The sequence below is a fragment of the Marmota flaviventris genome, chromosome 4 (assembly GCF_047511675.1).
Source record: "Marmota flaviventris isolate mMarFla1 chromosome 4, mMarFla1.hap1, whole genome shotgun sequence".
Lineage (NCBI taxonomy): Eukaryota > Metazoa > Chordata > Mammalia > Rodentia > Sciuridae > Marmota > Marmota flaviventris.
The window spans coordinates 11,774,413-11,799,633 of record NC_092501.1 but is presented as its reverse complement, the minus strand read 5'-3'; the positions used below and the strand labels follow the sequence as shown (position 1 = coordinate 11,799,633).

General features: G+C 43.3%; 2 protein-coding genes across 2 annotated transcripts in view; one reads left to right on the top strand and one right to left on the bottom strand.

Annotated features, from left to right (window-relative positions):
- The first annotated feature begins 8,178 nt into the window (after positions 1 to 8,178).
- Nanos1 (nanos C2HC-type zinc finger 1) lies at positions 8,179 to 9,051 on the top strand. The gene has a single exon (XM_027929922.2). The coding sequence runs from the start codon at positions 8,179 to 8,181 to the stop codon at positions 9,049 to 9,051; it is 873 nt and encodes a 290-aa protein (XP_027785723.2).
- A 3,522-nt stretch (positions 9,052 to 12,573) lies between these two features.
- Eif3a (eukaryotic translation initiation factor 3 subunit A) overlaps positions 12,574 to 25,221 on the bottom strand; it is a 35,606-nt gene continuing 22,958 nt past the window's right edge. Inside the window, exons 17-22 of the mRNA XM_027930014.2 lie at positions 24,900 to 25,084; positions 19,796 to 19,884; positions 17,957 to 18,645; positions 15,661 to 15,865; positions 15,066 to 15,256; positions 12,574 to 13,849 (exon numbers count right to left, since the gene is read on the bottom strand). Of these exons, the coding sequence (XP_027785815.2) occupies positions 13,578 to 13,849; positions 15,066 to 15,256; positions 15,661 to 15,865; positions 17,957 to 18,645; positions 19,796 to 19,884; positions 24,900 to 25,084 (1,631 nt within the window). The 3' untranslated portion in view covers positions 12,574 to 13,577. The remainder of the gene's footprint in view (positions 13,850 to 15,065; positions 15,257 to 15,660; positions 15,866 to 17,956; positions 18,646 to 19,795; positions 19,885 to 24,899; positions 25,085 to 25,221) is intronic.

The following is a 25,221-nucleotide window of genomic DNA, read 5'->3' as shown; positions in this document are numbered from 1 at the left end:
ACAGCACAAACCAAGCCCCACCCCCACTTCCAGAGTGCTCACACTCCAGGGGTTGCCCCTGGGGAAGAAATCACAGAGGGTAAGATGAGGCAGTGTGGGGCAACTTTAGTGTCATCTGCATTGTTTGAATTTTTATAATAAGAAAAAATCCACTATTTGAATAATTAACATGTATTTTTAGTGTTTTCATTGAAAAGGTACTTTTGCATTTGAGGTGCTTACTCTTCAGGTCTCATACCCCAATATTGGGAGTTTTTGGTTTGGGTTTTTAATAAATATTTTTTTAATCATACATGGATAATTTATTTTTTTATGTGGTGCTAAGGATCAAACCCAGTGCCTCACACATGCCAGAAGAGTGCACTTCCACAGAGCCACAACCCCAGCCCCACATTTTTAATAATTTTAGTTTTAATTACTATAATAGTAATGTGCATTGAGAAAAGTAAAATATGTATTTCAAAAATCTAGAAAAAGGCATTCTGAATGTTTCCACCATACGGAAATGGTGTCTGAGGCGACAGGTACGTTCACCCTGGTTTGAACAGTGTGCTGTGGAGTAGTGTGGAGACGTGGAGACGATTTGGTACACTCTGAAGTGAGTTATTTATTTATTAGTTATTTTATTTCCTCCAAGAATCCTTTTTCCATACACATTGCCTATCTTCTATGTTCATTTTCTAATCAGTTCATGGTTTTGCTTGGGTTGGTTTTTACAGTGCCAGGGACGGAACCCAGGGCCTCACACATGCTAGGCAAGTGCTCTACCACTGAGCCACACTCCCAGCCGTGTGTGTGTGTGTGTGTGTGTGTGTGTGTGTGTGTGTGCGTGTGTGCTGTCACTGGGAATTGAACCCAGGGGTGCTCTACCACTGGCCTCCACCCCCAGTCACTTCTATTTTTAGTGTGAGACAGGGCCTAAGTTGCCTAGGCTGGCCTGGGACTTGAAATCAGTCTCCCTGACTGCCTCAGTCTCCCCAAATAGCTGGGATTACAGGCATGCACCACCTTGCCCAGCAAGGTTTGTTTACATAAGTAAATATCAACAATAAAAACAGTGGCCCTGTATTCTCATATGTGCAATAGACATTTTAGAAACCATATTTTGGGGAGGTATTTGCCATGTACATTTGTCATGTTTTATAAAGATATTTGCCATAAACAGTCGTTTGCTGTGGCCCTTTAAAACTTTGTCATTGTTACTGTTTTATACCCTCTTTGCCCCCAGGTTGTTAGATCTTTTGCTTTTTCCTTTGGAATTTCATCCATCATCTAAATGCCTTTCAAGACCCTCCCTGTTCAGAAAAGGAATAAATATTTACATGCATTTCCTTCTAGGTTGTGTGTGCACAGTTTAATTTCCTAAACTTAACTCTTTAATTTACAACCCATTGGACCATAAAATGCCAACCATGAAGACACAGTTCATGCAACATTTCAAAGTTATAAACAGATGGAAAAGTGAAATTATAACCCCAAGAAAAATTTAGCAAAAGCAAGCTTGAATGTGACATACACTAGATTACAGGTGTCCTTGCTGTGGTGCGGCAAGGCTGTTAGGCACAAAGGGCGAGTCGATCACACGAGACCCCCCAGTAGAAGCATCCCCTCTCCACAGACAAAGCCTTGTTCAACGTTTCCTGCCTCACACTGAGATCCCTAGGGCTGGCCATTGGAGTAGATGCTCTGGTTGCCCTGGACTTCCTCCTTCTACCACGCCATGCTCAAGTTCACAAAGAAGCCAAAGGCCCTGCCTGGGGCTGCCCAAGTTCTGCTTCCCAGTCCATCTCCCACACCCAGGGGAGAAAGGATGGAAACTCCTCTAACCAACTCCAAGTGGAGATGGGTGTCCTCCTGGATAGAGAAGCCAGATCATCCAGGAGGGGATGCGTTACAACCTGAAGCAGTACTTCTCCCTTCTCCATTGTGTGTCTGTGTCTGTGCGGTACAGAGGACTGAACCCAGGGTTCACACATGCTAGGCAAGTGCCCTGCCACTAGCTACACCCCAGGCCTGGAGCAGTAATTCTCAACGGCAGTGTCTAGCCAGGACCTACTAATAATAAAGGACCAAAGACTGCAAATAATTCACACTTTGCCAAAACTTTTTTCCCCTATTTTTAGGAAATAAGGTCTCACTGTGTGGCCCAGGCTGACCCCAAACTCCCAGAATCAAGTGATTCCCCTGCCTTGGTCTCTCGAGTAGCTGGGACTACTAGGTACCCCCACCACATGCAGCAAAACTTCTCATTTTTAGTATGTAGCTTCAAAAGACAAATACACAGAGAGAGAGAGAGCAAGGTGTACAAAATAACTATGTATAAACCATGTGCTTTTCCATCGCCTTCAATCGCCTTCTCTGGTCCCACACGGTCCCCAGAGAAGCACTGTCCCAAGCCTCCCAGTCATTCCCTTGCTCTCCCCTACAGCTGTACCAGATATGTTTGTTTCTTAAATCAGTTTTGCATGTTTTTTTGGTGTTAAAATTTCTTAGACCAAATAAATTCAGTGAAGTGTGTTTGAGCAACACAAAAACAATTCTCAAATCCGGCAGCTCCTGAAGCCAGAAGAGTGTGATCACTTACAGGAGAGCAGAAGTGAGGCTGGGAAAACAACCTAATTCTCTATAGCCTAGTCAATCAACCAGTCAATTGGTTACAGATTAACTAGTTAATTGCTTACAGCTTAATTGGCTACAGTGCCTCGTGCAACCAACCACAGCTCAGTCACTGCAATTAAACTATATTGGTTTGGTGTGTGGGGCCCGGTGCAGATGCTCCTAGAAGTTCACGGCCACCTGCAAAATACTATTTAACATTATATTTATCAAAATTGAAACAGAATACATTTCATTCTTTTGCAATCATATTTTTTTTCATTCAACATTATGCCCACGTTTTCTCACGTAGCTCTAATTCACGCATTAATGCTGCTCAATGTGTTCCACTGAATAAACACATCACAAGTTATGTATCCTGTCTACTGTTGATGAACAGTTGGGCTATTTCCAATTTGGGGCAATTAAGAGTAATGCTGCTGCTGGGTGCAATGGCACATACTTGTAATCCCAGTGGCTTAGGAGGCTGAGACAGGAGGATTGCTAATTCTAAGCCAGCCTCAGCAAAAGCAAGGCACAAACCAATTCAGAGACCCTGTCTCTAAATTTAAAAAAATACAAAAATAGGGCTGGGGATGTGGCTCATCGGTAGAGTACCCACCCCACCCCCCAAAAAAAGAAGAATGCTGCTGCGAACATCTTTTACAACTTTGAGGTATAATTTATATCACACAAAACTCATTATAAATGGGCCCATTTATAAATGCATATAGTTGTGCAAATGCATACAGTTGTGCACCCTCCCCACTTCATCTTAGAACACTTCCGTAAAAAACCCAGGAGCTCCTCCTGCCCATCTGCAGTCAGCCCCACCCACCCACCGTGGAATATCCCCAAGCAACTGCTAATCTGCTTCCAAACTCTATACCACTATCTTTTCTAGAAATTTCATACAAGTGGAACTGTACAATATCTTTTGTGTCTGGCTTCTTTCGCTTAGCATGTTTTTGAGTGTCATCCATCCTGTTGTATATACCCATAGGTTTTCCCTTTTTATTGCTGAGGAGTAGTGGTTCATTCTGTGGATATACCACACTTTGTTTATTCATCAGTTGGTGGATTATATTCAGGCTATTATGAATGATACTGCTAAGAATACTGGTGTACTAGGCTTTGGACCTCTGTTTTCATTTCTCTTGGGCACATACATGCTCTAAGAGTACAGGTCATATGGTAAATTTATTTATTTTTTATTTGGTTTTTGGCCATGCTGGAGATCAGACCCAGAGACTCCCACAGTCTAGGCAAGTGCTCTGCTGCTGAGCTACACCCCCAACCCTTTTTATTTTGAAACAAAGTCTCACTAAATTGTCCAGACTAGCCTTGAGCTTGTAACCCTCCTGCCCTAGCCTCCAAATTGCTGGGATTAAAGGAATGTGCCACCGTGCCCCACTAGAGTGCTTTTAAATGGACTTGATTTTGTTTGGGGGACATCTGACATGGTATGTGATGTACCCATTTTGCCCCAAGTGGTACTTGCTCTGTCCCTTCCCACTGTTGTGCACTGCTGGCCTTTCCAACCCCCCTAGCAGAAACTCAGCTACCCCAAGAACGACCTGGTGCATCTGAAGAGGCACACACCCAGCTTGGAGTGAGAACAACAAAGGTGCAAGTCTCAGCCCTGCTACTTCTTAGCAGCAGGAGTCTCTGCAGTAGCAGAGCGAATCAGCCCTAGCCCTACAGGGCAGCTGGGCGAGGTGGGAGCCGCTGGAGAGACACGTAGAGGAATTATTCCTATCAGCTGGGAGCCTTTAGCCCACAGGCAGGGGAAAGTGATACCCTAAAGCACCTGCCCTCAATCCCCCCATCCCTTTGAGACCTTGTCTACACACAGGCAATTTTGTCAACCGAGTCAGCTACAAGAATACCCAGCTCCAAGTGGCTCAAACAAGGAAGTGTACGCTTCCAGTATGCTGAGTTATCTTGTGCAAACAGTCACCAAGTCACCCCAGGACTGGGTCAGCAGCCCTCTTCTTACCCCCACTGTAACCAGGGGAAATGAGATGTTTTCTGCTTGTCTTAAACCTGTAAGCGGCTGCCACTTTACATGAGGAGTCCCTTCACTTTTCAGAGGAAAGAGCTGTGGCTCAGAGGCGTTAGGTTCCTCATCCAAGGCCACCTGTGTCTTTGCAACCTGGCCCAGCAAGCTCCCCATTTCAGCAAGGGATGCTTCCAGAGGCATGACATGGACAGAGTCAACACTCTGCAGGCAAGATCCCCCCCATGCCAGCCCCTCCTCACCCCTGCAACCCCACAGCTGGGGCAACTAAAGCACTTTTGGCCCCTTGCAAAAGCTTGGCAAGCAGGCCAGCAAGAACCCAGAGCCCGACAAACAGCACCTCTAGAGCTGCTGGACACCAGCCAAGCTGCCTCATTCCGCAGGGCTGACTTCATGCTTCTGAAGAGCACAAGGCCTGTGTGCAGTCTCTCAGGGTTCAGCTCTTCTGCCAGCAAAGGAAACAGCCCTGGCTGGGGACATGCAGAGAGGTGAGAATGCAGAGCCCAGGCAGCCCCACCACCACCACCCATAGGAAACTGAGCAACACCCCTGACTGCTAAGATGAGGCCTGATGCCCACCCGTCTTCTTGCCTTGACTGTCTGAGGGTGTCCTCTGGAGAAATGTCCACACCCTGGCTACTTCCACCTGTTTCGTTCCAGACTCCTAGAAAGAGAACAAAAGACAGTCAGACTTCATGGGAAGTACTAAGAGCCACTCTCAAGTCAGTCCTCCCACCTCAAAGAGCTGGCAAGCTCACTGCCAGGCTGAGGACTGTGCTTGGTGACAAAAGTAACCATTTATTTTACCCAGAGCTGGAGCAGCTGCCACTTTGCCCCTTCTATGGTGACTAACAGCAAAGGCTTCCAGGGTACTATGCCCAGCATGCGCCCATGACAAACACCTTTATGCTTCGCTTCCACTTTCAGACTTTCCTTTTGGGCCAAATGCCTGCTTGACAGCGGGCAACAGTGACAACGAGCAAGGTGAGCAGCCACGGAAATAGCACGTGGCCAGACTCCAGAACACACTTGTTCCTTCCACTTCCTTCTGGGGCATCTCTGTCCTGTCACCACTGCCCACTCACTCAGGCTGCAAGTCCCCAGCAAGGCATTTGTTCTTATTCAAGTTAATATCCAAGTTCTTATTCTCCTCATTCCATTACATAAGAACTATGTGGGGCAAGAAAGAAGGTCTCCGTTTGTTTGCCTTCCTTCATTGGGCCTGACCCAGAGGGAGCAGACACAGTAGTTTTAAACTTTCCTTGCTGAACTTTTTCTCAGAATGATGGTTCCCACTCTTCAGAGCTCAAAAAGTCTGCATCCCTTGGAGATATGCAGGTGCAGGATCACGGTGGAATTTTCCATTTATAGAATAATAATCTTCATACCACTCTGGGGCCTGCAAGAAGAGCTCAAGTTCAGTGTCAGCAAACCTGCCAGGCTTCTGTGGGAGTCCCAGAGCATTTGGGCTCTTCTATTTATTTTTGGTGGAAGAGGGGGAAGAAATAAAGGATGACTTTTTAACTTGAGTGCCAACACAAACTTGAATGAGGAACTGTATGGGCAAGTGGATTGTACTACTGCCTGGTTGCAGGTCTCATATCACCTTTTGTCCAGAGCTAAGAGCCCTAACCCAGCAGGTGATCAGAACAGGCACCACTTTACTGCCTCAAGTCCTTCCCTGTGCCTGCCAGCAGGCCTTGGATTGCTTCCTGCAGGTAGGGGCCCAAGCCACAGGCACATCAGACCATCTCATTATTCTTTCCACCTTCCCTTGCTCTGCATTTGAATTCTGTCCATGCATGTACCAATTCCATCTCTTGAAATATCTTCTAGACATGGTATGGTGGGGAAGCCACAGGGTCAAGAGAGATTGGGCCCCAGTCCTGGTGGTGGCTGTCACACAGTTAACTGTGTAACCTCAAAAAAGTCTTTCTCTTCAGAAGCTCATTTTCTTCATCTGTAAAGACTAGTAGTAATGAGCCCAAAGACCTCTTCCACCACTAACACTGATTCACCCACTCATTCATTTTAATGTCAGCCCAGGCCAACATTAGCATCCTCTGCCAGGCCATCCTAAACCTGAAGGGTACAGCCAGACCTGGAAGTGTGACTTCGGGCCTAACCAGGGCTTCCGACCTCAGGGATCCCATCTCTTAGTTTCAATACCCACTGCACGGTCCAGAGCCGGGGAAGGAAAGCCTTGACCTGCCACTGGCCCAGAGCATGCATTTTACTGTGCAATATCTAGGTCACATCCTAGAAGAGCCCTCAGTGCCTCAAAACTTTCCTTCTTTTAATCTTAAAGGGGGAAAAAAATTACCTCTTCCTGGGAAAGGCAAGACAACCTGTCATCCTATCAGTCAATCAAAAAGTATCTACATTTTGTTCTCCAATGTTTTTTACAAATAAAAATCTTATTTGCCTCAAAGCATTAAATTATAATGTTGGATATGCTATTTTTCAAATTGCATACACCCTAGATTTCAATCCAGACCCCCCAGGGGAGAGAGGCTTCACACCCATCATCATCATCACTGTCCTAACCTCTGTGACGGATGAGACGATTTTCTGGCCCTGCCCTCACTCCAACCTAAGTCACCAGCGAATGGCCCCAGACTGAACACCTGTAGGAAGGCTCTAGTCCTGTGGGAAACTCCAGCGCACCTCCGCTATTTACTAAAACCGAAAGCTCTCTGAGCCTTGGAGGTTTGTGAGTATTTCATTCGCCAGAAAACGTTCCCGAGCCCTGTGCGATCAAAGTTACTGGGTCGCTGGGCGGCTACGATGTAAGAGGTGCATCCTGAGATCTCCCCCGTGTCCTACCTTCCACGGCTTTTCTTGCGCACGTTGGCGAGAAGCTAGGAGGCAAAAAGAGGGCTTCTCAGTCCGCAGCCCAGGGCCATCCTAGGCTGGAAGGTGGGTGAGTAAACCCTGGGGCATCCCCCGCCCGCCATCCCGAACCCTGTCTTCGGCGACCCTCACCACCAGACCCAGGGAGGCCCAGGCCTGATCACCTGTTCCAGCCCAGGGTCCAGCTCTGGAATCAAGGCGAGCCTCCGCCTGGGTCGGCTCTCCCCTACTTTCCCTCACCTCCCCGCTGCGCGTGCCGCGCACGCCCCCTCCCCAGCCGCCACCAATCAGCATCGGGAGCGGCGCCCGTGGCGCTGGGGCTCCGGTCCGCAGCCAGTTAGCGCCGCGGTCCGAGGCGGCGCCTCGCCCGCCCCCTCACAATATGAAAGGCGCCCCGCAGCTGGCGAGGCGGGCGCAGCGCGCTGGGCGCGGGAGCCGCGCGGGTCTGAGCGGAGCGCGCGCACTGCCCGCCCGCCCTCGGCGCGCCCGCCTCTGCTCCGCCTCCGTCCGGGGCGCAGGCGAGGTGGCCCGGGCGGGGGAGCGCAGGGGGCAGGGCCGCGGCGGCGAGGAGGGGCGCGGGGAGGAGCGGGCCCGATAAAAAGCAGCGAGGCGGCCCCACCCCGCGGCTGACCGGCGGGCAGGCTCGGCGCGTCCCTTCCGTCCGGCCTGCGCCGGCGGCGGGGAGGCGGCGTGCGGCCCGCAGCCCGCCCATGGAGGCTTTTCCCTGGGCGCCCCGCTCGCCCCGCCGTGGCCGCGCCCCCGCGCCCATGGCGGTCGTGCCCAGTGCCCGCTACGTGAGTGCCCAGGGTCAGGCGCACCCGCAGCCCTTCAGCTCGTGGAACGACTACCTGGGGCTCGCTACGCTCATCACCAAGGCGGTGGACGGCGAACCGCGCTTCGGCTGCGCCCGTGGCGAGGACGGCGGTGGCGGCTCCCCGCCCTCTTCGTCGTCCTCGTCCTGTTGCTCCCCCCACACGGGGGCCGGGCCCGGGGCGCTGGGGCCGGCGCTGGGGCCGCCAGACTACGACGAGGACGACGACGACGACGACAGCGACGAGCCGGGGTCCCGGGGCCGCTTCCTGGGGGGCGCGCTGGAGCTACGCGCGCTGGAGCTATGCGCAGGCCCCGCCGAAAATGGTCTGCTGGAGGAGCGCTTCGCCGAGCTGAGCCCGTTCGCAGGTCGCGCTGCTGCGGTGCTGCTGGGCTGCGCGCCCGCCGCCGCCACCACCCCCGAGGTGACGCCGCGAGAGGAGCGGGCCCCGGCGTGGGCGGCCGAGCCCCGACTGCAAGCTACCTCGGGGACAGCCGCCGCCCGGCTGCTCAAACCCGAGCTGCAGGTGTGCGTGTTCTGCCGGAACAACAAGGAGGCGGTGGCTCTCTACACCACCCACATCCTGAAGGGCCCCGACGGGAGAGTGTTGTGCCCGGTGCTGCGTCGCTACACGTGCCCCCTGTGCGGCGCCAGCGGCGACAACGCGCACACCATCAAGTACTGTCCGCTCTCCAAAGTGCCAGCACCGCCCGCCGCGCGTCTGCCGCCGCGCGGCGCTAGGGACAGCCTGCCAGGCAAGAAGCTGCGCTGAGGGCCCGGCGTCCAGTCTGCGGGCACCTGACGCTACTGCATTCGCTGCCTGCCCTCCGTTTTGTTCTGCGAACGGTCTTTCCCTGTTTATTGGTTGAGATGCGGAGCTGTCAGCACTGGCTCAACCTGGAACGTCGTGAAGTCGGCTGTGCGGGAGTACTTCTGTCAAGCAGATTGAGACTAGACGCTGATTTTTTTTTTTTTTTTGGAGGGGGATGGATGAGGGGGACTGTTTCTAGTTTGCACACATCCAGGACTGCGAAGAAGGCTGGATGTGTATTTCACTAATTGAATATGGCAGCCGAGAGACGCTGTTTATTTACTGTATACGTCGACCTATTTTAGATGCGCGTCGGTATGAAATTATCTCTAATCTTGGGTGTTTCGTTTTATGAATGGAGGCACTTTACTAGGTCTAGTATATTTTTTTAATAGCCTCTGAACTGAGCTTAAAACTGACAATTTTATGGAATGTCAGCAAAATGACTATTTTATTGTTTGATGCACTATTTTAGTTGTCCTTAGTTATATTCTAATTCCAGGTGAAGCAATTATAAGCATTATAAGAAGTGAAATTTAGTTCTTTTCAGTATTAATTTGGGTGGGTATTCCCTCCTTGTGGCTTGTTTCCGTCCTAACTGGAGGTGTAAAATGCAGTCTGTAGCAGGTAGAATACAGCTCCTTTTATGTACCAGATCTTTTATTACTGAACTAGCAACTAGCCTTTTTCACCTTTAAAAACTGTGCCAAGTCATAATCATATTGTGTATACACTTTGAGATGGTGCTGTTTAAAAAAATATTTATACAGTATGATTGCATAGCATTTTCTCTTCATGCCCCCAACTTCCCATTTCCAGTTTTTTTTTTTTTTAAACACTTAGTTGCCAGTGGACCTTTATTTTACTCATATGTGGTGCTGCGAATAGAACCCAGTGCCTTGCAAAAGTTGGGGAAGCGCTCTACCACTGAGCCACAAACCCAGCCCACCACCCAACAGTGCTCAGGCTCATCCTGACTTGCTCAATTTCAGGATTCCTAAATAGTGAAGGAAAGCTTACTGTAGCCATTATCCCTCAAACTACAACACAAGATGGGAAAACTAATGTAATAACATGGAGTGGAATCTTCAGTACAGGTTATCTGGCTTCAGATATTGGCACACCGGAATTGGCACTGATCAAAATAACTGCTGGGGATTGCAGAGAAGAAACATGGCTCCCCTCATGTTCCCAGTCTTCACAGAAGACACTCATATGCTTCTGGAACCCTGCCAGTTATCAGTGAGAAACCTGATTCATAGGCAAAGGTTTCTAATCATGACCTTACTTCCAAGATCATTTAAATTCAACATGCTGCATGCCATACTATGGTATGTAGACACCTACCCATGAAGACAGATGTACGCAGCAAAAAAAACGAAGTGAATTAAGATGAACGCATGAACACAACTATCTGAAAATACCACCAAGAGATTAAGTACATAAAGCTACCAGTAGGCAGATTTAGCTAGGGTATTAGGAGCCAGACTCCTTTGGTATTAAACAGCTAACTTCCTCCATAGCAAATTGACTTGATCTGGAACACTCATTTGAAGGCATGACAGAGGCTGAGGTAAATCATACTGGGTGGCTTGTGAGCCCTTTTGGAACCAAGGGGGCAGGGGTAGACAGGCAACCTGGGTTTTTTTTGTTTTTGTTTTTTTTTAAACCAAGAAAACAATCCACTGGGAAGTCTAACTGCAGATCTGACTGGGCCTAAGTTTAAGTAGCTTAGTAAAACCACTAATTACTTGTTCTGTTCTTTTGCTAAAAGATATACAATTTAAATAAGCTTTGTTTTATGTAGGTCAATATGAAGTTGGTACTTCCCTGGCTGCTCTGCTCTACCTTTTCAAAATGGTCACTCACTATAGGGCTGGGGCTGTAGCTCAATGGCAGAGCGCTTGCCTAGCATGTGTGAGGCACTGTTTGATCCTAGGCACTGCATAAAAATAAATATTAAAGGCATGCTGTCCATCAACAACTAAAAAAAGGCGGGGGGGGGGGGGGGCCAGCGGGGGTCGACATCAGTATAAACAAAGAGTGCATTTTTCCAGGCCAAAAGGCCTAGACAAGTGACCAAATCAATTTGGCTGCTTTGAATTTTTTTAAGCCAAATTATACTGTTCCAAATTATAATTCCAATTCCAAATTATACATGTTCAAGCAGGTGATACTGACATACCCTTAATACAAGAGAAATCACTGTGATTAGATGTAAATGATAATCTGCTTCCCCCCCCCCCCCCTTTACTGAGATCTGTTTTAACACAAGGTCTCCCACAACAAGCTCTACAGCTGAACTACTCAGCCCACTCATTCACTGTTCTGACATTACTTTACCAGAACTTGGAACACTAAGCATGGAGAGTATTGGGAAAGGTCTCCTTAGAATTAGTTGGCTGGCCATTATATTAATCCATTTAAAGTACCCCATATCTCACACAACCCTGCCCTAGCAAATCTGCCTCAGTTTTACAGCTAACATTGAAATACTGGGAGCTAAAATATGAAGAGAATACAGCCCAATGAGATCTCCACCCTCAGGCCATCTATGTTAATAACAATGTTCTTCCCTTTTAAAAATGCAGAAGCCACTGAACATGGGTGCCTCCTAGCACATCAGTGAGTGGGTCGGTTGTTTAAATTTAACATCTTAACAGTGTGGGAGCAGAGAGGGTCAGAGTCCAGGATAGCAGAAACCCAAGTGCTGGATCACAAAGCAACAGCATCAGACTCCTCTGCCCTTCCACTGTGCTCTCAGTTCTGATTCCCAGGACAAAGAAACCCTGGGAGAAGGATGTCTGGGAAACGGTCCAAGCCAAAGGGGTAGGTTTGCAAACTGGCCTTGAAACCTGTTATACATGCTTCTATGACTCACCTAAACAAGTCTGATAAAATGTATCTTGACTGGGACTTATCTATGACATCATATGTACAATTTGCTTTACAGTAACAAATTCATAGCAGGTCATTGCCCCAGATAATCACTGATCTTTTTATGAAAGAAAAGATTCTCACAGAAGAGCTTTTAAGACTTCCACATGTTTCATACACCAGAAATGAAGTGTTTAAAACTGATCACTGATAACAGAAAAGCTGCATCTGATTAAGTCAAAAAGCATCAACAGTCCCTCTTCTGGCCTTGTAACTGTACCAACAGGAACTCTCAACAGTGCTCAGTAACAATCAAATTTCCCGTGCCCACAGCCACTAAAATTTAGTAAATAACATTCTCTAAAATTAAGTCATGCCCCCCACCAGGTGAAATTAAGGAGTTTCAGTTAAGAAAGGAGGGCACTTTATAGGAAATTCCCTAGCTGCATTTGCTTTCTGTGTTATAATTAAGGTTGTTTTCTTTTTTCTGATATTGAACATTGAGACATTTAATGGCACTGATACAAACTCAAGTAAAATAAACTTCAGCTGAAAATGCAAACTTACCATTATATAACACTTTACAATCACAAATCAACACTAAAACAAATTCTGTAAGTATTTTATTTATCACTGAAGAAAAAACACAGCAGCAAGTTCTGTGTTGGCTTCAATAAGACCAAATAGTTAATCTTTAACATAGCTACTACACTCCAAAAATTGAAGTCAACACAGTCATTACTACAAATTACTTGTTGAAAGAATCTATTCTGAAGAGAAAGGAAATTAAGAAAAAGAATTTAAAGAATTCCTCCAAATCACACATTTATAAATATTGTCATATTTAAAATGCTTGAAAGGCATGAAGTCTCCATTAATGGAAAAGCAGTTTGCTATTGGCAACAGAAAAAAACAGCAATAGTTTACCAAATGCTTTAAAATTTAAAAGCTGCACTGTTTTGGGTTTGCACTTGAACAGTATTGTCATTACAATAATGACTGCAAATTGCTTTATACTCACCTCTTCTTAAGTAAAATCTACAGAAAATCCCACTGTATCCAATGTCTGTAATATTTACTGCACTTAGAGTGAACCTAAAAACTTCCTAAATTTAGTTAATAGTAAATACCTCAAAATACCTAAAGAGGTATGTTTCAACCGCTAATGGTGTGAAAATTGTTTCAGATCCAATGGTTTAAAGGGTCTTCGAATACATTTTAACAAAAGCTTAACACCTCATTCCAAATTAATATCAGATATTTCAAAATCAAACAAAAAAATATCAGTTCTATACCAAGATAAAGGTGTTACTCCATACCCGACGGGTTCACATTTTAAATTTATTTTTTAGTTTTTCTCTTTTGTAAACAAGTGATTGATGAAATAATGCAACACCTTAAATTCCAGAAAATGGCATGGTTTTCCAACCTTCTGTGGATATGGTGCATGATCAATCTATTATATAGGATTAATACAAGTTCATGCTTTTTGTGTTATGGTGAAACAACATTAAAGAATCCAATTTAGATTGGTTGAAGAACAAGTATAATAATCCTTGAATGTGATCAAACCTATGTAAGACACGAGTCTGAATCCACCATCTTGGGACTTAACGTCGTACTGTGGTCCATCCATCTTCATCAGTCTCATTTTTAGTACGACGAAGGGATTCCCTATCTTTCTCAGCTCTCCATGAGGTCTTTTCTTTTTCACCTTCTCGGTCTCGGTCCCGGTCCCGGTCCCGGTCCCGGTCCCGGTCTCGTTCCCGTTCCCGGTCTCTTTCTCTCTCTCTTGAAAGAGCTGGGGGAGGAACTCGGCGAGGGGGATCCCGCTCTTCTGCCCGGTCATCTTTCCTATCATCAGCACGTCTCCAAGAGCTTACTAAAAAGTTCAATTTAGAAAATAAAGCTTAAGTATATACTATATTCTTCTGGCTCATGCTAAACATAACTCCAGCAAAAGGAATACTTCCCACACTGAAGATTAACAGTACAGAATCACAACTTTAAAAAAAAAAAAAAAAAAAAAATCAATAAAAGTTCCACATATTTTAATTATTTTGACTCTAATTCCTGAAAAAAATCTTTAACATACTTAAGAGATAGAACTCAAAATTTCAAAACAAACAGAAATCATTGGCCTGGGAAATATATTAGTAGTTATAAAATTTTAATACAAAGTGATAAAACTCTGGCTGACCTGATGGGCTTATAATCCCAGCTACTCTAGTGTCAGTCAGGAGGATTGCAAGATCAAGGACAGTCTGGCCAACTTTAAACTTCATTAGCAAGACCCTTTCCCAAAAATTTTTAAAAGGACTGGGGGTGTAGCTCAGTGGTAAACTGCTTGCCTAGTATGCACAATGCCATGGGTTCAATCCCTAGCACAGGGTGGAGGACACTAGGTGAATGGACATTGTTAAATTGAAAGCATTTGGGGCTCTTGTTGAAAAATTTAACAACAAATTAGCCATAAAAATATAAAATTTTAAATTGGCTATAAGAGAATAAACTTATAATACTGCTGTACAGGCAAAATACTAAAAGTGTAGGATTGGGACTGTAGCTCAGTGGCAGAGATGTGAGACACTGGGTTCTATCCTTAGCCCCACATAAAAATAAATAATAAAGGCACACTGTCCATCTACAACTACAAAAAAATGGATAAATAAACAAATAAAAAATACTAAAAGGGTGTGAGAACAAGTACTTAAGTGCAATGGGCATATTAAATACATTAAAATATTTTTTAACGTTTCAACTGTTAAAATTTCAGAGAAAGAATTATTAAACTTTGTGCTAATCTGCCAGGATCTTAATTCTAAAATAACTGATTAAACTGCTTTTTCCTTTTTGCTAAATAAATTTCATCACTACATATTGCTCATTATCCAATTTGGTCTATTAATGTACTTTAAATTTAGAGATGAGCTAGGTCACAGCTTGACCATTAAGTGAATGAGAATCACAAGTTCTAAACTAAAATAAGACTGTTTACCTGGTTTGGGGTGTTGATGCAAATTTACAAAATAACTACATAAAACCCAAACTGCCAGAATGACAGTTCTCCAACACTCCAGCATAAATAACATTCATACCTTCTTCACGTTCTGATCTGAGGGGAGGCCCTCTCCGGTCTCTGTCATCTCTGAGATCTCTCCTTTCCCTTAGATCACGACGATCATCTCTCTCACGACGACGATCATCCCTATCTCTGTCATCTCGGCGACTTGAATCTCTCCAGCTCGAAGATTCCTCAGCTGGTCCTCTTCTCCAGCCACCTTCATCCCTGTAACCATTTAAAATGACAAGTTCTTGCTGAAGATAAACTATACAGGCAATTTTAAGTGAACACATCATACCCAACTTGATGCTTAGTTTATGAATATATAAGGGACAAGGTTTAAACTCCTAAGTGGACCTCAGATACTGCACCCACGCTGGTTTCATTTCCAGTTTATATAACCTGTAGATAGCTACACACAGTTTAAGACATTGTCTCAAAGGGATAATTCAATTATATGAACTCTAAAATTTTATTACATGATTTAAGAGATAAATGAGAAAAGAAAGGTTTCTTAAAACAGTTTGGAATACACGAAGAGTATTTAAAAGAATATTAAAACTGTAACTCTACAAACAGTTTAGTTAGAAACATCCAACCTAAAAAGAAAGAAAAAAAAATTTCCCAACCTGGGTCTTCTGAAGCGATCCTCACGATCCCCACCATCTCTCTCTCTGTCCCTCTCTCTTTCAGGGTCTTTCTCATTCTCCTCACGATCTTGATTGTCTCTATCCCTTTCTTTGTCTCTATCCCATTCACGTTCTTCTGATGGCCTTGATTCTCGAGGTGGACCCCAACTCTCTTCTCTGGCCTTTTCTTTCTCTCTCCATCCGCCTATTTTTTTTAAAATAAGCAACAAAGTATTTTTTCACTCAAGAAACAGATCGGTAATCATAAAGGTATGTTGACATTAACTCATTATTTAGAATGATGAAGACACTCCAATTTCATTTAAAAAGAAAAATCCTAAAGCTGTTGTGTGTCACTGCATAGACTACCTGGGTTTATGTTCCGTAAAATAAAAATATCATTGAACTTTTACTGTAAGCAAAGGTTTGGGGTATACAATTTGTCCTGAGGATAAGCAGACTGTTCATTTTAGCAGAAAACCTAAAGAGCTTTCCTTGAGCATTAAAGCCCAAATTATGAGTCATTTATACCTTGCAACATTCTCAGAATCTTCATCACCAAAAAAGACTCTTTTCATATTCCTGTCATCCACCACTTACCACCCACCATCTAGTCATGAAACAAGGACAAATGCTTTGATCCTGCCCCGTGTCTTGCATGTAGCCATGGATCTGAAATTTACAAAGAGGTCAAAGGAAGCAAACATTTCAGTGAAAACTTATAGCTGTACCACAAATAATTATTACTGTCACCAACACAAGACACTACCATAGGCAAAGCACTAACCTAAACCATATGCCTAAATTGCCTTGCTCAATCCTATCAATACCTGAGTCGGTCTTAATATTATCAGATTCTGTGCTTGCTAAAAACTAGCAACCCCAAAATTTAGTCTTGTGGCACCTTACAGTCACTCCAAAGCAGCAAAAATTGTGAGTCGCCCAACCTACACGACCACAGCTAAAGTGGGCAGCACTTTGCCTTCTGGTTTCAGCTCTTACTCTAACAAGTGTCCTTTCCAGGGATTATTTATTTAGTGCCATGTTTTCCATACCTTTGCGGTTTGCTACTGACTTCACTGTTTCAAACAACCCAAGCATACTACTGAAATGCTATCTAGTATCCCCAAGCACAAGAGGGCTATGAATGATGTCTCTTAGGCAGAAAATATATTATGTATCAAAAAAGCTTTGCTCAGACATGAGTTACAGTACTGTTGGCAGTGAATTCTATGCTCATGAAGCAATATTATGTTTCAAATAAGGTACCCTGAAAAAAACATATAAACATAGTTATTCTGACTGGCTAAAATATGACCAGAGGCCCAAAGGAACCTAATGTTATATTTCCTCTAGGACTCCTCAGTACCTACTGTACAGTTAACTACATTTTACATGAGGCCCCAAAGGTCACTTGCCCAGGGTCAGAACAGAAAAGATAAAGATAGTAGAAACCAAAGATAAAGACAAAGAAGCTGTTTGCTTAGATCCAAACTTAGAATGGCTTTTTACAGCACAAAGAATTGGGAGTAGAACCAGTGGAGATAAGTTAGTAGGTAAAAGCCTCAAAGAATTATGGTGGCCCAGACTCAAGTTCAAGCAGATAGAATACAAACGTGGGTGGTTTTAAGGAACATCAAAAAGGCAGAACTAAACTGAATCAAAGATTAAATTAAAGGATGAAAGAGACCAGAGAAAGGAGAGCTCCCAAATTCCTAGATTATACAGTTAAGACAGTGGTGAGCCGACAGAAAAGTAGGAGTTTTATACAAGTTGAGTCTAAAATGTCAGTGAGGTTTCCCAGTAGAGACGTACCATGTGTTAAAAGCAGCTGTTGCCAATGTGCAATACGCAGACATCACCTAAAGATGGTCACAAATGTGTCATAGACACATACAACTATAGAAGGATCATAAAGTGAAAAAGATGAGTAGGCCCAGAACTAAAAAAATGAAGAGTTCTTCCATGTATAATCCTACGGTGGACAGGAGTCTGCATAAATATTTAATAACGGTATATTTTAAAGATCTATTTTCAAGAAGGCTGGCCTAAGACAGAACCTGAAGAACACTTAATATTTAAGTGATGGGAACAGAAAAATAGCATTCAAAGCAACATCCAACTGAACAGAAAGAAAATGAGCCCAACACCACTACAGAAGACAGTACCTGTTTTGGGGTGTGGAACAACAAAGGAAATTTTTGACATGAAATTGACTACATAAGGCATTTATGGAAAAAGAAACATATCAGATGCCACAAAGCATCAACTAGTTGTCTATATACCAGAATTTTACCTGGCTTGACAAATGGCCTCCAGGGACCAGGTCTGGAGTCTTCACTTCGTCTGGGAATCCGATCCTCTTCATTACGTCTGGGAATCCGATCGTCATCCATGTTTCTCCAAGGCCCCCTGTCATCATCTGCACCACGTCTGGAAATTCTATCATCGTCAGCATTCCTCCAAGGTCCTCGGTCATCATCCAACCCTCGCCTGGGACCCCGGTCATCATCCATGCCCCGCCTGGGACCCCGATCATCATCAGCATTGCGCCAGGATGATCGCTCATCATCAGCACCTCCTCGCCTGGGCCCCCGGTCCTCATCCATTCCACGTCTTGGTCCTCTGTCCTCATCAGCTGTTCGCCAGCTTCCTCTGTCGTCATCCAGTCCTCGTCTAGGTGGTCTATCATCATCTGCATGACGCCAACTTCCCCTGTCATCATCACCAATTCGTCTGGGAGGCCTGTCATCATCTGCATTACGCCAAGAAGGACGGTCATCATCTGTTCCACGACGAGAGAAGCGATCTTCATCAGGACCACGTCTAGGGCCTCTGTCGTCATCCATGCTGCGCCTAGGCACCCGATCATCATCTGGTCTAAGAGAGGACTCTCTCTCTTCATCATCTCCCAAACGCCTGGGTCGATCTTCATCTCTCCGATGAGGCCTTTCCTCATCGCGCCCTTCTCCACGTCTCCACTCCCTACAGAGGAACAGCCACACATTTTTAAGGTCAAGTATTTTCACAAAACATCCCATCATTCAGGAATTGTATTCTATTTTATTGCCTTTAAAAATACCTCAGGCTAGTATGGTGATGCTCACCTAAAATCTCAGGACTCAGGAAACTGAAACAAAAGGATTCCAAGTTTGAGGCCAGCCTAGGCAACTCATGAGATCATCTCTCAAAATATAAAAAGATCTGGGGATGCAGCTGAGTGGTAGAGCACTTCTGGGTTCCATCCCCAGCAGCAAAAAATAAAAACCACCCAGGCACAGTAGTACATGCCTGTAATCCCAGTGGCTTGGGTGGAAGAAACAGGAAAATTAACTGCAATAAAGCAAGGCCGTAAGTAACTTCAACTTGGAAGGCAGAGGCAGAAGGATCATGAGTTCAAAGCCAGCCTCAGCAAAAAAGCAAGGCACCAAGCAACTCAGTGAGACCCTGTCTCTAAATAAAATACAAAACACGACTGAGGATGTGGGTCAGTGGTCAAATATCCCCAAGTTCAATCCCCAATACCAAAAGGGCGGGGGGCAAAGTGGGGAAACAAGAACCTTGGCAATTTCTAATCTGTTATAATGATTATTCTAAACTTACTTTCTGAACAGAAATTAAAAAGCTGGCATTCTTGTCTACCACTAGTAGTTATTTCAAGGACAGCTACATCTATTTAACAAATCTAAAGAAAAAGTGTTACAGAATTCTTCCTTCTTACTCTCTAAACTCAATACTCTTAGGGAATTTAAAATATCTGAGATAAGTGTTTAGAGGTTAGTCATCATAGTAAGGGTGGAATAAAGAATCAGGCATGATAATAATTCTCAGCTTTTCCTTTCTCCATCCCTACAAATAAGCTTATTTTTAAAACCACTGGTAGATGTTGAGTGTGGTGCACACACCTGTAATCCTTTGAGGCCAAGGTACGAGGATCACAAGTTCCAGTGTCAGCAACTTAGTGAGGCCCTAAGCCACTGAGCAAGACCCTATCTCAAATAAAAAAGGGCTGGGAATGTAGCTCAGTGGCTAAGTATCCCTGGGTTCAATAATCCTAGGTACTGGGGAAAAACACACACACACCCCGATGGAGTATTACTAGGATCCACAACAAAAATTCTGTGACTCTACTTACTTCTCTGGTGGACCCCTCCTCCACTCAGAGTCAGCTTCAGGTCCTTTTCTCCACGTGCCTTCAGAGTCTCTCTCTCCCCAACGAGAATCCTGCATAAGCAAAGCAAACAAGAAGCACCACAATGACAACGATTCATAACGACAACTACTGGTATTACCAAACATAGTCAATTCTTGACCTCAAGCCCTTAAATATAAGAATGTATTAAAATTTTCTTTTTTAATCTGCAATCAGACTGCCAGTACAACCAAACTAATATTGTCAAATATTGTACATGGCTTTTATAAGCTGGTAAAACACCACTTGAAATCACCCTGAGAGTACACATCTGGAGCACCTAAAAGATCTACAGATTACCACTGGCCTAGAAATTCCCTTTTGAAAAATATGAAGTGGGGAAAAAAAAAAAGTGCTCTGAAACATACATCACAGTTCCTACTGAGCACATGCAAAAGACTAGAATAAATGAAATGTCTAACAGAATGGTTAGATTAACAGTGTTTCTCTCTTGAAAGCACTGCACTAAAAATCATGAGATATTTAATTGGTATTTCATTAATACCAATGAAAATGAAAATCTGGCACAACATTTCAATGAGCACCCTCTGACGCAGCTTGCCTGCTCCTATAAACATAACCTTCAGCCATAATTAGGTATGTAAGGCTCGCTGGAAGATACAGCCTACAGATGAGAAGCACTGAAGGACACATGTAGTCAGATAATAATTGTTCTTCTGCTATCATGGATGACTCTGGCCTATTAAGAGGAAGGCTGTGCCAAGACTTTCCCAAGTGGACACAAATTAAAAAGTCAATGTAACTAATAACTACATGGTCACTCCAATGGAGGGGGACATACATACCCAAAGACCACATTTCTCCCACTCCTCACATTTCCTTTAAAGATGTTTTTCATCTTTTTTCCAACTTTGCTTTTCAAGGTGCTCTTCTTTATCTTTTAATGTTTATTTTACCCTTGTCATCTTTATGCAAAACAAAGAATTCAAGATATTGCGCCCCCCTCAATTCCCTTTCAAGGAGGGTGGTACTGAAGACTGAATCCAGCAGTATTCTCCCTACACTAAGCTACATCCCCATATCTTTATTTATTTTGAGACGGGGTCTAGATAATTTGCCCAAGCTGACCTGGAATTTGCAATCCTCCTGTCTGAGCCTCCTACTAAGTAGACGAGATTATAGGCATGTGCCACCAGGACTGGCCACAAATACTTTAAAGCCAGTAGAGCAAATAGTGGAATGGGCCATGCTAATGAACAAACAGGAATTCCAGACAACTTACTACACACACACACAAAAAAAGAAAATTTTTAAAGATAATTCAGTAATGGTGGTACACAGTTATAGTAATCTCAGCTAGGCAGGAGGATGAAGCACACAAACAACACAAAATCCAGGCAAGCCTTAGCAACTTAGTGAGACCCTGCCTTAAACAACAACAAAAGGTGGCAGGGTACAGCCGGGCAATGATGGCACACATGTGTAACAGTGTGTGATGCAGGAGGTGAGGGAGGATCACAAATTCAAGGCCAGGCTTAGCAATTCAGCAAGCTCTAAGCAACTTAGCAAAACCATGTCTCAAAAGAGAAAAAGGGCAAGAAAAGGGTTGAGGATATGCCTCAGTGGTGAAGCATCCAGGGTTCAATTCCCAGCACTAAAATAGATAGTTAAAGTCACCACACAAAAGAGATTTTGAAGAGAAAAGGAAGGGAAACTTCCTTAAGTTAATATAATCTTATCTTGTCTAAGGAGAATTATACCTCTGATTTTAAGAGTAAAAATGCCAACAGTGAATAATGAAAAAAAGACCAATCACAATGAGCCTAACATCATCAGTGAAATGATTAAATTCCTTTTAAGGATAAAGAAAACTGTAGAAATTTCCAAGGAATAAAAAAGCATCTAGGGGGTTGGGATTGTGGCTCAGCGATAGAGCGCTCGCCTGGCACGGGCGGGACCCGGGTTCAATCCTCAGCACCACATAAAAATAAAGGCATTGTGTTGTGTCCATCTACACCTAAAAACTAAATAAATAAATATTTTTTTTTAAAAAAAGCATCTAGGGCTGGGGTTGTGCCTCAGCGGTAGAGAGCTCGCCTAGTATGTGAGGCTCTGGGTTCAATCCTCAGCAACACTAAATAAATAAAATAAAGGTATTGTGTCCAACTACAATTAAAACATAAATTAAAAAAAAAAAAAAAAGACCAAGATCAGTAACAAGAATCCTCCCCTGTGTGATAATGCATTAAAAAGAATAAAAGATGATTTTGAAATGGCCAAACACTGAACCATTGTTCAAATATGAGAAAGAAACAAAATCTCTTGAGATACACACAAAGACATTCTGTGGAAAAAGAAAAAAAAAACTAAAATATACAAAATAAAACCAAAATGTATCTGCAAAGAGGAAAACATGATACAGTATAAACATATTTAGCACTAAACAATTGCTAGTAAGATTTTTCTGTTGTTTTCTTTTGTTTAAACAAAGCATCGCAGCTTACATGGTTGGGACTTTTCCCCTCAAGAAAAAGTAGAGGGCTGGGATTGTGGCTCAGTGGTAGAGCGCTTGCCTAGCAGACATGAGACACTGGGTTTGATCCTAAGCACCACATACAAAATAAATTTAAAAGCTCATATTGACAAAACTGTAAATTTGATATATCAGTAATTCATTAAAAAGAGAAGGAGGAGGAGGAGGAGGAGGAGAAACTGGAAGAGGGGCTCCATGGTAGAGTGCTTGCCTAACATGTATAAGTCACTGGGTTCAATCCCCAGTACTACAAAAGAAAAACTGGAAAACTATTTGCCTTTGATTTTATTGTCTACTGTGTTGGTTCACTGTATGACCACCGTACTGGAAATTTCTGAAATAACTTATTATTTTTGACAGAATAATTAATATTTCTTAATTATTACTGAAATAAAACAAATACCTTAAAAATAAACTAACAGTTGCTCACATAGCCATAAAATTTACTGCTAAGGAGTCCTAAGTAGAAAGAGAAGAGGTTGTAATGATCTTGAGGCAAAATATACCCAGCAATAATACCTAAGTAAGTCATGCTCAGAATTTGGTTTGTTCTGTAGAAGTAGAAACTAAAATTTATACTATAAAAATTTAGATAAATTTTAGGGAAAATTAGTGGTAACCACAAGAGGAGGAAATAAAAATAAGCAGAGAAAAGTCCTTAAGTTTGCCTTAAAGAAAAAAGGCTCTCAAGAATATGGAAGCAGACAGTATGAAAAGAGAGGCATTACAGTAATGGTATGCCCTTATAGCCATGGGGTGGGCACGACTATAATAGGGTAAAATGACTACAAGTATAGACAGATGGATTTAGGAAAGCTAACTAAAAGAATTTTTTAAAACATAAATTACAGGAGGTCTGTTTTCTTTTCTCAGAAGATGAAGTTTTAAATAACACAGCAGCTCTGATTTCATACATATATATACAAAACTTTTTGTCCAACAGAAAAAAATATTCACAAAAACCTAACAATGTATTTTCGAATGCACAGAAATAAAATTGGAAATTAGCAACAAGGATAAAAATCCTACAGGGTGCAGTGGCACATGCCTATAATACCAGCAACTTGGGAGGTTAAGACAGAAGGATCATTAAATTCAAGACCAGCCTATACAACTCAGTGAGTCTGTCTCAAAATTTAAAAAGGCCTGGGGATATAGATCAGAGATAAAATACCCTTTGGTTCAATCTGGGGGCGGGGCCCCAAAACTCTGTCCATATACATTGTAAAAGTAAAGACCATATTGTAATAGCATGAGGTCCTTCCATAAAGATAAGCATCCAATACAGGTGTGACACAGAGAATGTCATGCCAAGCTATTTCTCTTAAAATAAAAGTTGACCCACGAGATGCAGTGGCCTACACCTATAACAACAAAGGAGGCTGAGGCAGGATTGCCAAATTCAATCAAAGCCAGACTCAGCAACTTAGTGAGGTCCTAAGCAACTTCATAAGCCCCTATCTCAAAATTAAAAATTAGGGATTGAGTTGTGGCTCAGTGATAGAGTGCTTGGTAGAGCACTTGCCTGGCATGTGTGAGGCCTTGGATTCGAGCCTCAGCACTGCATGTAATTAAATAAAATTATAGGGGCTGGAACTGGGGCTGAGCAGTAGCTTACTTGTCTAGCTTGAGTGAGGCACTGGGTTCAATTCGCAGTACCATGTGTAAATAAATAAAATAAAGGTCTATCAACAACTAAAAGATATTTTAAAAATAAAAATTATAAAAAGATCCACTGCCAACTAAAAAAATATATATATTTTAAAAAATTCTACAAGTGGGGGAGCTGGGGACGTAGCCCAACGGTAAGCACCCCTGCACTCAATCCCAGGTACCAAAAGAAAAGAAAATGTTAAAACAATGTTTTCTCTAAAGAGCAAAGTGGGCACATTCCAAGGAAAAGGAAGAATACAGAGACAGGCATCAGATACATAAAGCAGAAAGAGAAGAAAGTGGTGACAGCAGGGCTGAGGTTGTGGCTCAGTGGTAGAGTACTCGCCCGGCACATGTGAGGGACTGGGTTCAATCCTCAGCACCACATAAAAATAGCTTAAAATAAACGTATTGTGTCCATCTACAATAAAAAAAAAACGGTGACAGTAGAAACTAGTGAAAAACGCAATAACCAAGAGAAGCCTAATGTAGGGACACAAAGAACAAGCTTAAGAGTTCTTTGATTAAGTGGGTAACATACAATCAATCAGGAAATTAAATTCATGAGACACAAGATTGTAGTGAGAATACAGGTCAGTTTGACAATATGTATTATAAATATTTAGAATAGTGTTTGAATCATTTAGGAATCTGATTAAACTGCAGATTCTGAATCATGAGGTTTGGGCGTGGGCCTGAACAAGCTCTCAGTTGATGCAGACTGTTTTATCTCTGCCCAAGAGAGAATTTGTGTCACGTCACCTTCTAGGTATCATGCAAGAACATTAGTTGATATGTCAAGATTATTGTAATGTTTTGAGCAATAAAAAAAAATTTTAAAAAAAGAACGTTAGCTGACAAACATGAAACTCATTACAACAGAAAATCATCTGTGCTCACCTTCCTAGAAAGTGGGTCATCGCCAAGTCTTCTCTCCTCTTCTCTGCGGCGTTCTCTCTCTTCAATTTCCAACTCCCTTTGGCGTTTTTTCCTTTCTACTTCTTCTAGTTTTTTGACACGCTCCTGATATTCTCGAAGCTCTTCCTCACGTTTGGCACGCTCAGCCCTCTCTCTTTCTTCTCGCTCTATATAATTTATTTGGTTACTAAGTGTTCCTCTCACCAGCACTTTTTCCCCTAGTTTTACGCCTAATTTTCTAGTGTTAAATAAACAGGATGCACAGAGTAGAACGAAATTATAAAACAGCTAAATGGCATAAGAT